Here is a 14,475-nt window from a genome sequence, read left to right as displayed (position 1 = left end):
AATTAGAGTCTAATGATAGTGCAGCAGACCTTTTTATTTGTGCTGCTTTTTTAAATGAAAGTTTAAAGGTCAAAAGGTCAACCACATTTCCCAAATCTATCAAAATTTGTGTTAAATGTTTGTGCTGTAGCTGTGTGTGTAGCAAAAATGTTTTGTTTGTGCCGCATCATTCACTACATTTACAAAGTCAAACAAATTTGGTGTCAAACAACTCAGTAAATTTTTTTGTTGTGCTCCTTTTGGCTTTGAAGATATTGATGATGATCTCAGGAAACTTTTTTTTATCATCTAAAATAACGCGGCACAATGAAATTTTGCTGCACAAATGTTTGACACACCAATTTTGTCAAATTTTGAAGAAGGTTGAGGGAGGGGGGGGCAACTTCACTCAGGTTTTTTCAGCAGAGCGCTAACTTAAAGCTGGCGTAAAGGAGATAAAACAAAAACGTCGTGGCCGGTTACCTGCCAATATGGCATCAGATTCAGAGTTCTCATGCCGATTTATTGCGAGAGAACATAAAAGAAAAAAACTACCCCAGTATGGGGCTCCGTATTATACCGACTTCAGTTAACAGCGTTAAAAAAATGAAGCAAAGGTAACATCCAACAGTGTGCAGATGACAGAGCGGTCACTGTAAAACAGAGTTTTAAGTCATTTGATTTCTGCCATTTTAAATTATCTTTACTTTAGCTATTAGCATGTACTTAGGATTCCCTACAAAACGTTTAGTAAGATTTCCAAAAGGCTCCCAACCCTTTTGAAATCAGCAAAAGGCCTTTAAAGTATAAAACAGAGCAACTTTGCTCCAGTATAATCAAACCTGTTTGATAATTTATGAATTCAGCCTCTGGAGAGTCTGCTTCTCCTTCAATTCAATGAAATGTTTCGAAGGCGGGAAACAAATACCAAAGTCCAGCTCTCTGGGTTTCCTGCTATGATAACATCCACACTGAAGAGTGTTGTCAGCACGACCAGGTGGTATTTCTGGATCGCCAACTGATCAGAAAAGGACATTTTGAGCCTCTATTAGACGATATATTGCTGCGTCTTGGTGCAAAAGCATTTCTGTTTAATTACTGTTGAGGGAAAATGTGAGTTATTGGTGTTTTAATCAGCATTTAACTTCGTTTTGCTCAAGAGACTAAGAAAAATATTAAATTTCCTCTGCGTGAGTAGAGACATGCTAGAATCGTAGGGTAAGATAAAGTTGACGTTTCTGGTCTTTCTGACACAAATATTAAAAATTCATTCAGAAATAGTTGTTTCTTCCACCTTCAATGCAGTAAGAGTAATTTGTTTTCACGTTTTTATCATTTGGAGATTAATCAAAGATTAAAACGTTAAGCTTGATCCATTTTTCTTTCCTGTTTTCTACTGCAAAACTATGAAAATTGATACATTTCTCTACAATGCACAATTATTGTTACCTTTGTTGTGTTTCTGTGGAGTCCTTTTGGTTTCTAGGGGACATTCAGTTATAAAATTCAGAAAAATAAACAATATGCAGTTGTGTAGAGAAGAAAGACGGTTGGGTTAGAAGGCGAAGAGTTTTATCTGACTTTTGGCTCCTAAACGTTACTGAACTAATTTATTTTCGGCCACAGAGGAGCTAGAAATCTGGATGTCAGCTGCTGTGTTGGTGTGAATAGAAGTACTTTATTCATCCCAGCAGGGAAATTACTTGATCTTAGTATACTAATGGAGCCAGTGCAGATTAGCCTTTTTTAGTTGAGTTTATCAAACAGAAACAAAGCCAAGCACTTGGATTGTTTTGTATGAGGCCATGGAGACATAAATCACATGGTGATGGTGCTTTTCTAATGTGATGTTTAGCACCTTTGCATCACTGAGGATGCAGCAAAAACTCAATTATAACCAATGTTTAGATGTTGACCTGTGCTGGAGAGTTGACTCGGTGAGTAGAAATGTAATTTACATTCGTTTTAAATGAGGACAACTAATATATCGAGTCCTTTTCTGGTGAGAAAACTGATCTTTAAAAGGAAATTATGAAGAAAAACAGAAGCTTCTGAACTGTTACGATGATGTTTAAACTGAAGTTAGAAGGAGTTAGAACCTGTGCAGTGGAGGATTTCTGGTTTTGTTGGTTGTTGTGTTTCTTTTCTGGGTTCCTCAGCAGTCCAGTGTAGACACCTCTTATTGTACTGAATCCAAATCTGTAGAAACAAAAAGAAAACCATAATTATGACATAAAAACAACAATAACTACAAGCGAAACCAATTTTATCCAGCAATATTATCACGTTTCCATTTGCGTGGTTAACAATAACCACACAATTTTACCCTCACTGTTGCCAACTTAGCGACTTCGTCGATATATTTAGCAAATTTAAAAACCTCTTTAGCAACTTTTTTCTAAAAAGAAAAAAGCAACAAATGTAGCGACTTTGGCGACATGTGAAAAGGCAGCGGTCGTACCGCAGTTAAAAAGCAAAATACAGGTTAGACGAATTGGGCCTCTGTCTCTTTAAAAAACACTCCTCCAGGAAGTTGTCACAACATGGCTCCTCTATTAGGCCTTTAAGAAAATGTTTTACCAGCGTTGCTGAGAAGTAGCTCCTATAATGAGATCAGCAGATAATTAGCTCCACCAGGTGTTTGCTAATTGCTGCTGGATAGTCTGAAGGAGCAAAGTGTGGGAGGAGCTTTGTACTTGAAGGCGGAGCTAGGTCCACCCAGATGTTTTACAGCTGAATGATTACCATGGAGATTAAAGGATTTCTCAAACAAGCACAACAGAATGAAAGCAATACTCCCGGTATGTTTTAGATGAGGGAATAATGATGTAAGGCTAAAAAAATGTGGATTTTACACATTACTGCTCCTTTAATAAATGTAACATCTGTAGTTGAAGCTGTGGGTCTGAAACCTAAATGCTTTATTCTGCAGAGCTTTTAGATGTGAAATTAACCCGCCTGCTGCTGCTGCTGTTCGGTCCGCGTCACCATCACGTCTCTCTCTCTTCTTAACAGTGACGTCTCCTCCTCCTGATCCACCTCCACTTGCGCCGCCTGCTGCTGCGCTCCCTGATCCAGACGCCGGAGCACCTCCCGAACCCGAACTGGCTCCGGATGCCGCTGCTGACGCGGATCCCGCTGGAGCTGGAACGACGCCCAGGATGGTGGAGACCTCTCCCTGCATGAAGGCCCAGGGCGGGCTGTTGGGGGAGTTATCCAGCGGGCAGCGCTCTCCGCTGGGGCAGTACACCTCGCCGTCGCCCCGCCGGCTCTGGATGTACACTCTGGTGCAGGGGAAGCAGAACCTGCATTTGAAATGAGAGACAGGAAACATTTATGAGAATACAACAAGTATAGAGCCGTTATAATTTCCATCTCCCTTCTGGAGGGCAAAAAAGCTACTGCTAGCTGAGGATTAGCATTGGTTTTAGCTGTTTACCTTAAATGTATGCCTGATATATAAAAGAAAAAAGGTGTAGTGCTTTGCTACTAATTGCCAACACTACATAAACTAGATAACAAGGTCAGGCAAAAGTTTTTAAATAAGAAAAAAATAGTGAGGGAGAGGGAAGTAGTTCAACAATGCTAACTTGACTTTGACAACTTTAGCATGTAACTGTGCTGTGGAATTTGGTGTGTTTCAATTCAGTTAAAAAATAAAAAATAGGCGACCTAAACTGCTCTCTGACAAATCATAAGTAGAGCAGATATTTAAATTAGCCAATCTACCACCGCTTTGTTAAATGTTCTTAAGAATTTAAAGTTTAAATGTGGATACTTGCAATAATCAGTCATTATCATTTTTTGTTTAAAATGATCTTAAAATGACAATATTATCGTTTATCGCAATAATTTCTGGGACAATTTATTATCCAGTAAAACTTGCTATTGTGACAGGCCTACTAATTATTGTTTTAGTTACTAATTCTTTTATCAACTTATCGGATAAAAAGGTTTGGCATATTCTACAGATTTTTTATTTTACCATTTAAGTCTTTTTTTTTTTTTTTTTTTTAGAAAATATTACAAATAAATAAAAAAAATGCAAACAAACAAATAATTAAAGTTCTTTTTTTAAATAAGAAAATAAACATTACATTGATTAAAATGCATCAAGATTTTATTTATCTAGTGAATTTGAACCAGGAGAAGCAAAAACAACTTGAGAAGTTTTGGCTGAAACATCTTTACAGATTTTGTTCGTTTTTATCTCGAATGCAAATGTACATTCATACATATTTGGCTTAATTACTGCTGTGATTGTTTTTTTTCTGGAAATTGCATTTTTTAAAATTTGTATATTGAACTTAATGATTAATCAAGTACTAAATTATTTGATAATTATTTGAATAGGTTAATCATGATTAATGGGAGGAATCTTTTCAGCACCAATTCAAATAATTGATTTATCAATTCTTTAGCTACAGATGATCAAGCTTAGGCTAAAGGAATGCTGTGATTTCTTATTTAAAGAAAAAAATTGTTTTCATTTGCAATTTTAAATGTATTTTTTATATTCTGTAAAATAAACTTGAAATCTCCAATTAACCTAGCACTAAAGAAACATTATTGAATTGGAAATGTTTTTTTATTTTCTTAATTTAAAAACAGAACTGAGTTTCCTTGCATTTTTTATTTTCTAACATTCATGTGTTTCTAACATGTGTCATGCGACAATTTTTGTATCGATTAATCGTTTTTGAAATATCGATTACTAAATTAATCGTTAGCTGCAGCACTAATAAAAAAAGCGCAGTAAATCCAGATAAACAACAGAAAACAAACCTGTGCCCAGGCACTGATGGACACTGGACAAAGTGTGTGTCCTCCAGCCGCTCGTGGCACAGCGTGCAGGACAGCGTGTTTCCGGTCGGATGGGTGTTGCTGACAGATGCCGACCCCAGCTCGGAGGCGCCGTTGTTGGGTAACGCCGCAGCAGTCGTGGCTGCCTCCGCGGAGCTGCCGGATCCCAGAGGCTCGGCTCCGGACCGGGCCGTCGGGGGGCGTTGCTGCCTGGCCGGGGATGAAGCGGGCTTCGGGCTCGTCTGGCTCACGCCTCCAGCCATGGAAAAAGACGAAGAAGACAGGCTTGTGCTCTTGCTACCACTGGTGCCAGCCTGTGTCTGAGTCTGGGACTTGGCCTGGGAGGAAATGAGCTCCCGCTCCAGCTCCGGAGTGATGAAGGAGGAGATTCCGATCCCCAGCTGTCTGCGGCTCATCTCAGCCAGCACCGGCGCCGGGAAGATCATCGGGCTGCTCATCGGCGCTGTCCTGGCGGTCAGACCCGCTGGCATGCCCGCAAGCAGCCCAGGCATTCCCGCAATGCTTTGAGACACCAGATTGGGCGGGATGGCGGCTCCGATCATGGGTCTCCGGCTGCTGCTGGGGCTCTGGCGGTTCACCTCATGGGGCGGCTGTCCGTCGCGGTGGAGCCCGTTGGGCGGCACGCGTATCGCCGTTCCGCCGCCTTCCCCTCTCCCTCCCCGCTCAAAGCGCTCAGCGTGCTGCCTTCCGCCGTCCGGCAGCGGCTCTGCTCTTGCTAAGGAGCCGTGTTTGTTAGGAGAAGGGCCGGGCGACCTCACGTTGCCGTCCTGCATGCCGTGACTCCGCTTCAGCTGGCGGGCGCTTGCTATCAGGAACTCGATCTGGTTAGCCCCCTCGTAGTTAACGCAACCGCGGCAGACCACCTCGCTGAAGTCCCACACCACGGTCCATGGCATCTTCGGCAGGTCGCACAAGTAGCACCACTGGCGCCTGGACGACGAAGAAGGGGAGGACATGGCTGCCTGGCGGGCCACCTGGCACACCTGTTCGGGTTCAAACAGCCAGCTAGCACGCTAACGTGCTAATGCAGGTTAGCTTGGTTAACCTATTTTCGGTTCGACAGGTGGACGCCCTCTCTTTTCGACAAACTTTCCGCCTTAATAGACCCAACACAACTTTAGAAAAACACTACTCATTTTTAACATTAAAAATAATGACAAATATTAAAGTCGTCTAAGCTATTTTTCATCTATTTGCTTTGTTTATCCTGTTCGGCCTACTTCTCGCTCCTGTCAACTGTTTTTCCCCCGACAGACGCTGGTACGTTACGTAATAGTTCGAGGGGGATTGTGGGTGTTTGAGTTGTTTTGATCGGCGCTACCGACTCAGACACTACCGTCAAACCGGGAGGTGGAACTACAATACACCGTGACCCGGAAGTACTCCAAGTCTGGGTTCACTTTGTGTCAACACATGTTCATTCCCACCTCAGAGCCATGTGTGTTGAGCTAAAAAACGTTGTGAGTTATAACGTTAGCAGTTATTTTTGAACTATAAAACATGCCAAAAGACATTTCTTCGTCTTCGAGCGAAGATGAAACGGATAATGTTGCCACGGAAACAACAGAACGGCAGAAAGAACCCGGTAAGCACACGGATGTAATTTAAGCTAAGTTGGTGCAAAAAGAAATGGGTTTTAAAATGTTATCTCAGACCAAAAACTTAATATTACCGTGTGTGCTACACTTTCAATATGAATTAGAGATAACTATTTTGAATATGCGTGTTGTTAATCAACAAAGTTGCTTAATTAAATACGAATACTGATAATTTATGTATAAAATAATAGTTTGAGACACGCTCCATGCCAGTAGATGGCGGTAATGCATTCCATACATTTCTTACCAAGTGGAACTAGCACTTTTTCATTAATGACTTAATGTTTTAAGTCATTAAGAAATTAATGACTTAAAACAAGCTCTTATATGTTGCCGAAAAGTTACTTTTAAGTTTGTCTTAATTCAGCTGTTTGAACTGGAAACAAGACCAAAACTATTTGGTGAAATTTAGTGTTTTTGCAGTGAAACGTGTCTTTTTGTAACCAAATACATTTTATGTAGACTTTGTATCTAAAAATGAAAAAAAAAAGTCTATAAAATGTTTTATTATGACATTTTAGCTTTCCTTTAAGACTAATTACTTGTTAAAATGAATACTTACTTCAAAACCTTTGGTCCTTTATCTTAAAAATTACTTTGGTACACTGCAAAAAAGTTTTTTTGGTCTAGTTTTTGTGCAAATATTTTAGTAAACTTGAAATAAAACAAAACTAACTTAAAAGTAACTTGTTTTAAGTCAGTAATTCCTTGATATTGATAAAAAGTGCTAGGTCCATTGGTAGAATATTTCACTTATAATTTTCCCATGTTATAAGTGAAACAAATAGATTTGTCACAATATTTCTTTGTGAATGATAAAGTGTCCCAGAAGTTATTGCAATAAACAATAATATTGTTGTTTTTAAACCATTTTCAAGCAATATAATGGTCTTGCATTACCAAGTATCAATAACTTTAAATTCTAATGATCATTTAACACTGGAACTGGAATACATTTTAAGTATCCAAAATAAATAAAACAACAAATAAAATGAATCATGAAGTCTCTGTAAACAAAATTGCTCTTCAAAAAAAGGGCTAGTTGAGACCAAAGCACCAAACTGAAGAATTTTATCATCCAGTTCTTGGTAGGAAAAGAGAAAAACAATAAATCGTGGAAATGATTGATCTCGTTCTAATTTTTCATGGGATTAATTGATTTATTGTTTATTGCGACAGGTCTAGAAATAATCTGCCAAAGTGATTTTTCATCAACATTAAGGCATTATTGACTTAAACTGAGCTCCTACATCTTGCTGAGAAGTTATTTATAAGTTAGTTTTATTTTACTTGAAGTGCACTAAAATATTTGCACTAGAAACTATAGTAAAAATACTCGGTAAGATTTTGTGTTTTTACAGTGAAGTTTTTGTGCATTTTGACACCATAATTGAATAAAATTCCCTCACTTTTCAGATTTTTATTTGTGTTTGTCCATCACAAAACATCCCAATAAAAACAAAATAAAAACACGTGGAAGCGTTTTCCCACATGGTCCTAAGCTAACAGATCCTCCGCTTTCTAATTCTTATTTAATGAAGAATTGCTTGTTTGTTTCTGCAGCGAGGAAGACCGCGCGGTTGGAGTGTCCTGAGGACTTTGTGTCTTTCTGCCACGTCCCCTGCAGCAGCACGCTGGCAGACAATCTGAGGAACAACGAGAACGAGTTGTGGCTCATTAAAGCTCCTGCCAGCTTCGACCCCCACTGGTATGTACAGCCTGTGCTCCTTGCGTCCGTTATCATGCATTCCCATCTTTACAAGAACTTAAATGGAAATTAAGCGTTGTCCTCGCGGTTTTCTCTCGCTGTTGTTCCGTTTCAGCGGGAACGTGAGGTTGAAAATCCTCTCAGAACTCAGTCAGGGATGATTGTCAGTTTTTCTGCCGTAGTTTACTGGCCAATTTTAGATTTTATAGAACAATAGCAGCTGGTGAGGAGATCTTAGTTCAATCCAGTCCACAAAGACTTTATGTCCAACGAGTTTGTTTTGTTTTTTTAATCGCTATTTTTATGAAGATATTTTTAAAATAAACCTCAATTTCCTTCCTGTTTGTCATCTTCTCAATTGTAAAATGTTGGTTTCATTTCAAATGAATAAGTTGCACCCATAATTTCCATCTACATTTATTGGTTTCCCATGATAAAGACATGGATGACCAGTATTTGACTGGTTTGAGTCAACTTGTCATTTGAATGGAGAAAAATGACATGTGGCGTTCCACAAGGTTCAGTCCTGGGACCCCTGTTATCTACATGCTCCTGTTAGCTCAGGCAGAGCTAGCCCAATGCGTTTAGCATATTGTCATTGTTGAGGCCCTTTATACCAACATGTCAACACCAGGCGCTTCATCGATCCTAAGCGACTCTACTGGCATATATGTAGCATACCGGCTACCTTTAGCGTCATTTGTAACTAGCTTACATCAAGCTGTTGTTATCATGTCTATTGATTTTAACCTTACAGAAGTAGCAAACAATAAAATAATAATTAGGATTTTGAAATGCAGAGTGGTATTTAAATGGTCACATATTATTTCAATTATTTGAAAGAAACGGCAGCAGAAAAGCATTGAATTTACAGTAAACAAGTTAAGAAGTTTAATATAAACGTGACAGGAGGAAGAGTTTAACCTATTATATGTGTACCATCTATAAAATAATATGGAACTAATTTTCCCATATGTAATGGCATTTAATTTGTATTTTTCAATGTTATTTAAAAATCATCATTATAGCTTCGTGTTTTAGGGGCCCTAAGCAGCCATTTTGCCTTGGGCCGGCTCTGAGCTCCGGTTATGTCAAGAAATTACAATAGTTACTATAAATACACAGATGATACACAGCTCTACATTATGATGTCACCAGGTGACCATTGAACCGTCCAATCAGTGAACAGAAGCTAAGAACAGATAAAACAGTGTTGATGTGCCAAAACTTTCTCCGGCTGAACAGAAACTAAACTGAAGTTATTATTTTTGGACCTACAGAGGAACGATCTAGAGAAAACGCACAGCTTCAGTTATTACAGCTGGAAACTAGAGATCAGGATGAACTCTGACCTGAACCTTCAGGACACATAGAGACGGTTACAAAGTCGGCCTTCTATCACCTGGAGAACATTTCCAGGATTAGAGGAACTCATCCATGTGTTTCTGTAGTTGCATTGATTACTGCAACAGGTCTGCGTGAAAGATCAGTCAGAATGCTGATTATTTCACTTATAACATGGGAAAAATGTCTTGTTATAAGTTAAATGTTCTACCAGTGGAACTAGAACATTTTCATCAATGTTAATTAATTAGACTTAAAACAAGCTCCTATTTTGCTAAGAAGTTACTTGTAAGTTAGTTTTGTCTTATTTAAAGTGTACTAAGATATTTTCAGAAGAAACTAGACCAAAGATTTTGTGTTTTGCAGCGAACAGGAAATATTTCAAAGAAAATTAAAAATTCAGAAATACTTTATTAATCCCAAAGGGAAATTAAATGTTGTAACTCTTCAAAGAGTTATTGTATATTTTAATTGGTGTTGGCAGGAAAGATTTCTTGTAGCGGTCTGTATTACATTCAATAAATTTGATAAGATTTTGTTTTTGCAGTGTAATGTTAGAGAACAACCTACCCACACAAATGTCCATGTTCTTAGAAATCTTTCCTGTTGAAATCTTTCCAAGTGTTTCTACTCTAGTTTCTTGTGTAAATATTTGTTACACTTGAAATAAGACAAAACAAACTTACAAGTAACTTTTCAGCGAAATATAAGAGCTTGTTTTAAGTCAATCTTTTCTTAATGTTGATAAAGTTCTAGCTACGCCGTTACCTAGCAACCCCAGCCAAGCACCGCACGTTACTTAGCAACCCAGTTTTAGTTCCACTGGCAGATAATTTCCCTTGTAACATGGGAAAAATGTCTTGTTATAAGTGAAATATTCTACCAGTGGAACTTACTAGAACTTTTTCATCAATATTAAGGAATTATTGACTTAAAAAAGCTGCTATATTTTGCTGAAAATGTAGTTATCTTAATTTAAGTATACTAGGGTATTTGACATTAGACAAAATGTTTATTCCAACTCTCCACTTGTTTTTTCTGCAGCTTCAGCGGCGTCCAGGTTCCCTTGTCGGGTATCCAGACCCTGAAGGTTCCGGTTGGACCGGTCCAGCAGAGCTACAGCGTCCTGGCGTCGTCCCGCCCCAACGACCTTCACCTGCTCACCAGCGACAGCCGGACGTCAGACGGCTTCGTCTTCGCTCCGGCCTTTTCCGGCCTGCTGAACATCTGTGAGAGCTACGGGGACACTGGCGGCGAGCAGGCTCCACACGTCGTGCCGGCCGCCCCGGCGCCCGCCGTCCCGGCCGGCCTCAAGCAGCGGTTCCACCCGTTCGGCAGCAAGACTCCAAAGCTCACCTACGTGGCGGAGAACGAGGCGGACGGAGCCGCGTTCGGGCCGTCGTCGACGACGCTGCGGCCGCTGGTGATGAAGCAGTTCGTAGAAGATGGAGGCCGGGTGGGTGATGATGACGAGGAGGAGGAAGGCAGGAAGAGGAAAAAGAAGAAGAAGAAAGAGAAGCGGATAAAGTCGGAAGAAGCGGAACTGTTGCTGCAGATGAAACAGGAACCATCCGACGAAAATCTGGACGAAGCGACGGCGGCGGGGCTTCCTTTCGGAGAGGAGAAGACAATGAAGAAGAAGAAGAAGAAGAAGAAGGACAGGGAGCGGGAGGAGGTTGAGGAAGGACTGGAGCCCAGCGTGAAAGTTAAAGTGGAACCAGGTTCTGTGAAATGTGAGCCGCTGGACGTTCTATACGGCGACGCAGCAGAGAGTTCAAGGAAGAGGAAGAAGAAGAAGAAAAGCAGAACTGAGGAGGACGTTCACTCCTGATTCCCTCCATCTTTGAAAGTCTTCAGACGTAAACGCTTAAAGCTGCAGCATGTAACGTTTATAAAAAAGGATTCTTTCACGTTTATGAGACAGATAATCTCTGAAAAGATTAATCTCCTCTCCTCCACCTCATCCCTGAGCTGCTATTGACACCAGAAGAAATGACCAAAACCAACCAATCAGAGCCTGGAGGCGGGGCTTAGCGCTGTTAATCAATTTCATTTATCATTTATTCTGCTAAAAGTGCTAGAGGCGGACAAACAACTCACCGTTACAAGAAAACTGTTTATCCACCATCATTGGATATGGCTACGCTAATTAGCCTTAGCATTCGCGGTGGAAGGTGATTGACAGCGCTAAGACCCGCCTCCTGGCTCTGATTGGTTGTTTGTAGTCGGCACTGGGAGAAGGCAGAAGAGCTCGGATTTTTTACAATGTATCTGTGTTAAATACTTTGTAAACATTTCTTGTGAAGGTTCCGTACTGTCTCTTTAAGACCAGTTTCCGTCACAGCAGCTGGACGAGGCGGCAGAATGGGAAACGGGGAAGCATCTCCTCGTTTTGGTCCAGTTCCTGTCGACTCCCGGTGGATTTCATGGCCTTAGATTCGCTCTTTGTCGGTGTGTTTGTTTACACAACCACAGATTTACTGTTGGTTTTTCAGCTGAAGCTTTCAGGAATGATTTGGGTCAAAAAACAATAAAAAGAAATTAAAGCAACTTTTAATGAGGGAAAAAAGTGTTTGGTGTTTTTTTTTTGTACTGCAGTTTTGAATTCAGACCAAAGGTTTTCTTAAAAATGTTATTTCATCCTGGAGGAATGAAAACCAAATTTGTGAACCTGAAATCCAACAATAACATGGATGAAAGAAGATTAAATGACTTTTCCATCCAAGTGATGCAGGATGCTGAGATAGCATTTGAAATGTGGGTTTATTCCCAACAAAATAACATTTAAAAGGATAAATAAATGTCCTCTATTGTCCCAGATTGAGGAAATTCCTGTGCACCAGCAGCAGAATGTAGATTCAAACTATGGTTTTAAAAAAAATACAAAAACAGGAAAATAATTGACGCTGTACAGAAAGTGTGAATTTAGAACATAAGAAAAATAATACAGCAAATTAAAACTCAGGTTAAAACAAACTGAAGACTAAAAATGGACTGAAAAGTGAAAATCTTCAAAATAAATAACAGCTAAATAATGTTTTCAATTAAAATTTCATTACTCTTATTCCTCTCAATAAAATCCTGTGCAACAAACTTTTTTATTCAATTCAGTATTAAAATAAATATGAAGGTTTGGACCAAAATATAAAGTTAAGTGGAAAATTTGGTGTTTTAGGGATCAAAATGACAATAATTTAAGTAAAAAATAAAATCAGACAAAACAAAAATTTTTCCAAATCTTTCAATATGAAACTTGAACAAAAACTGCAGGTGTGTGTCTGCCTGGTGAATGTTTGGTAAAAACATGTTTGTTTTTCATTCATTGGGTAGAAAATCCAGAAATTTTACTCAAGTAAGAGTAGAAATACTTCATAATAAAATTACTCAAAGTACAGTGTAGTAAAAATACTCCTACAAGTAAGTTTTTTCAAAAAAGTTAGTAAATGCAACTAGTTACTACCCAACCCTGCATTTAATTTAATAGCAAACTTCAATTTTGCCGTTTTTTCTAAAAACTTCCGTTTTTCCCGGACGCAGCGGAGGAGTCCTTGCTGTGGCCGGTAGGTGGCGCCAGAGTCCGGCCTGTGGGCCGCACAGCTCAGCCTGCAGCCTCAGAACAACCTCTCACCTTTTAAACACTTATTTCTCCCAACAGATGTGATGGATGACCTCCTGGTGTCTGATCGCAGAGGAAGGGTTTGTAAATGTTGGTTTCTGAGGCGGCAGACGGAGAATCATCGGATCTTTGAGTCTGAGGTGAAACATTTTAGGCTCGGCTCTGCATCACCCCCACCCTGCTTCTCTCCGCTCTGCACCGGAGTATGGTCCTGCTTCCTAATGAGCTCAGGCACCTCTGGTGCTTTCACAGCCTCACCATCTGTGGTACACACACACGCACACACACACACATTCATGCTCCCAGCCTAGGAAGCATGTCCATCTGACCAGACTTTGCAGCACCTTGCAGCTCTAGGATGGCGTATTGGGCCACTACATTCACAAAGAAGTACATTTCCACTAAAAACCTCAGAAAAAAAAACCAGGACATTTTTGAGTTTGAAAAGTTAAAATTTGCTACAAAACCCCAGAAATTTTCCAGGAAAAACAAAGAAATTTGTCAGTTTCAAAAAAATCTAAATTTGCTAGGATAAAAACTATCGGATATTTGCGAGAGAAAAAAACAAAAAGTTTGAGCTCGGACATTTTTCAGAAAAAACAAAGAAATTTCTGAATTTGATCAAAGAATTTTCTGGGTTTGAAAAATCAAAAATTTGCTGGAAAATTTTAGATTTTTCAAACTTGTGTTTTTTTCTGGAAAATTAAAAAAATAATAATTCTCACAAATTTTCCACTTTTCAAACTCAGAAAATTCTAGATTTTTCCAGAAAATTTATGAAATTTATCTCAAAATTTATGAGTTTTTCCTAGCACATTTTTTACTTTTCAAACATAGCCTTACTTTTTCTGGAAAATTCTGCAATTTATTTCAAAATTTATGAGTGTTTTTCAAGCAAGGTTTAAATTTTTGTAACTCCAAAATTTTCTTGTTTCTTAAAAGATTCTGAAATTAATCTTTTTTTTTTTTCTTGCAAATTTTTGACTTTATAACTGACTTTCCAAAAGTCAAAAAATTTTGACTTCAAAGATTTCCTCATTTTTTCTATAAAAGTTCTGAGATTAATCTTAGAAAAATTGTGAGTTTGTTTTTAAGATTATTTTTGATTTTTCAAACTCAGAAATTTCCAAGTATTTTCATAACATTTTCTGAAATCAATCTCAAAATCTCCTATTTTCTTCTAGCAAAATTTCTGACTTTTCAAACTCATAAATTTCCTCATTTTTACTAGAAAATTTCTGAGATTAAACTAAAAAAATCTCAGAAGGGTAAATGTTTTGGCAGAAATTCACTCCTGCTTCTTTTTTTTATCCACCAAGGTGCTAACAGCTCAACCTGCAGATTTTGTTGGTTTAGCTGCCAGCCAGTAAAGCGGAAAGCCAGAAATGTCAGCGTCTGGGTGAAGA

At 39.0% G+C, this 14,475-nt stretch overlaps 2 protein-coding genes across 2 annotated transcripts; one reads left to right on the top strand and one right to left on the bottom strand.

Annotated features, from left to right (window-relative positions):
• Positions 1–1,996: 1,996 nt before the first annotated feature.
• LOC116707496 (interferon regulatory factor 2-binding protein 1-like) lies at positions 1,997–6,066 on the bottom strand. Its single transcript, XM_032544865.1, has 3 exons — positions 4,765–6,066; positions 2,938–3,284; positions 1,997–2,178 (listed from the first exon to the last, which is right to left on the bottom strand). Exons 1-3 carry the CDS (start codon positions 5,757–5,759, stop codon positions 2,159–2,161), a joined length of 1,362 nt encoding a protein of 453 aa, XP_032400756.1. The 5' UTR covers positions 5,760–6,066; the 3' UTR covers positions 1,997–2,158.
• A 122-nt stretch (positions 6,067–6,188) lies between these two features.
• LOC116707528 (RNA polymerase I subunit G) lies at positions 6,189–11,749 on the top strand. The gene is made up of 3 exons (XM_032544908.1): positions 6,189–6,388; positions 7,965–8,109; positions 10,498–11,749. Exons 1-3 carry the CDS (start codon positions 6,304–6,306, stop codon positions 11,282–11,284), a joined length of 1,017 nt encoding a protein of 338 aa, XP_032400799.1. The 5' UTR covers positions 6,189–6,303; the 3' UTR covers positions 11,285–11,749.
• The last annotated feature ends 2,726 nt before the right edge of the window (positions 11,750–14,475 follow it).

This window comes from Xiphophorus hellerii, chromosome 18, assembly GCF_003331165.1.
Source record: "Xiphophorus hellerii strain 12219 chromosome 18, Xiphophorus_hellerii-4.1, whole genome shotgun sequence".
NCBI classification, from domain to species: Eukaryota; Metazoa; Chordata; class Actinopteri; order Cyprinodontiformes; family Poeciliidae; genus Xiphophorus; species Xiphophorus hellerii.
The sequence above is the reverse complement of the archived record's forward strand: the minus strand, read 5'-3'. Positions and strand labels throughout refer to the sequence as shown.

What these genes read in the sequence shown, in the direction of transcription:
- LOC116707496 (XM_032544865.1), bottom strand. Translation starts at nt 5,759, where the DNA reads ATGTCCTCCCCTTCTTCGTCGTCCAGGCGCCAGTGGTGCTACTTGTGC. An exon ending in CCATCAGTGCCTGGGCACAG is followed by an intron (nt 3,285 to 4,764) that starts GTTTGTTTTCTG and finishes TTTCAAATGCAG; the next exon opens with GTTCTGCTTCCCCTGCACCA. An exon ending in CCGAACAGCAGCAGCAGCAG is followed by an intron (nt 2,179 to 2,937) that starts GCGGGTTAATTT and finishes TTGTTTCTACAG; the next exon opens with ATTTGGATTCAGTACAATAA.
- LOC116707528 (XM_032544908.1), top strand. Translation starts at nt 6,304, where the DNA reads ATGCCAAAAGACATTTCTTCGTCTTCGAGCGAAGATGAAACGGATAAT. An exon ending in AGAACGGCAGAAAGAACCCG is followed by an intron (nt 6,389 to 7,964) that starts GTAAGCACACGG and finishes TTGTTTCTGCAG; the next exon opens with CGAGGAAGACCGCGCGGTTG. An exon ending in GCCAGCTTCGACCCCCACTG is followed by an intron (nt 8,110 to 10,497) that starts GTATGTACAGCC and finishes TTTTTTCTGCAG; the next exon opens with CTTCAGCGGCGTCCAGGTTC.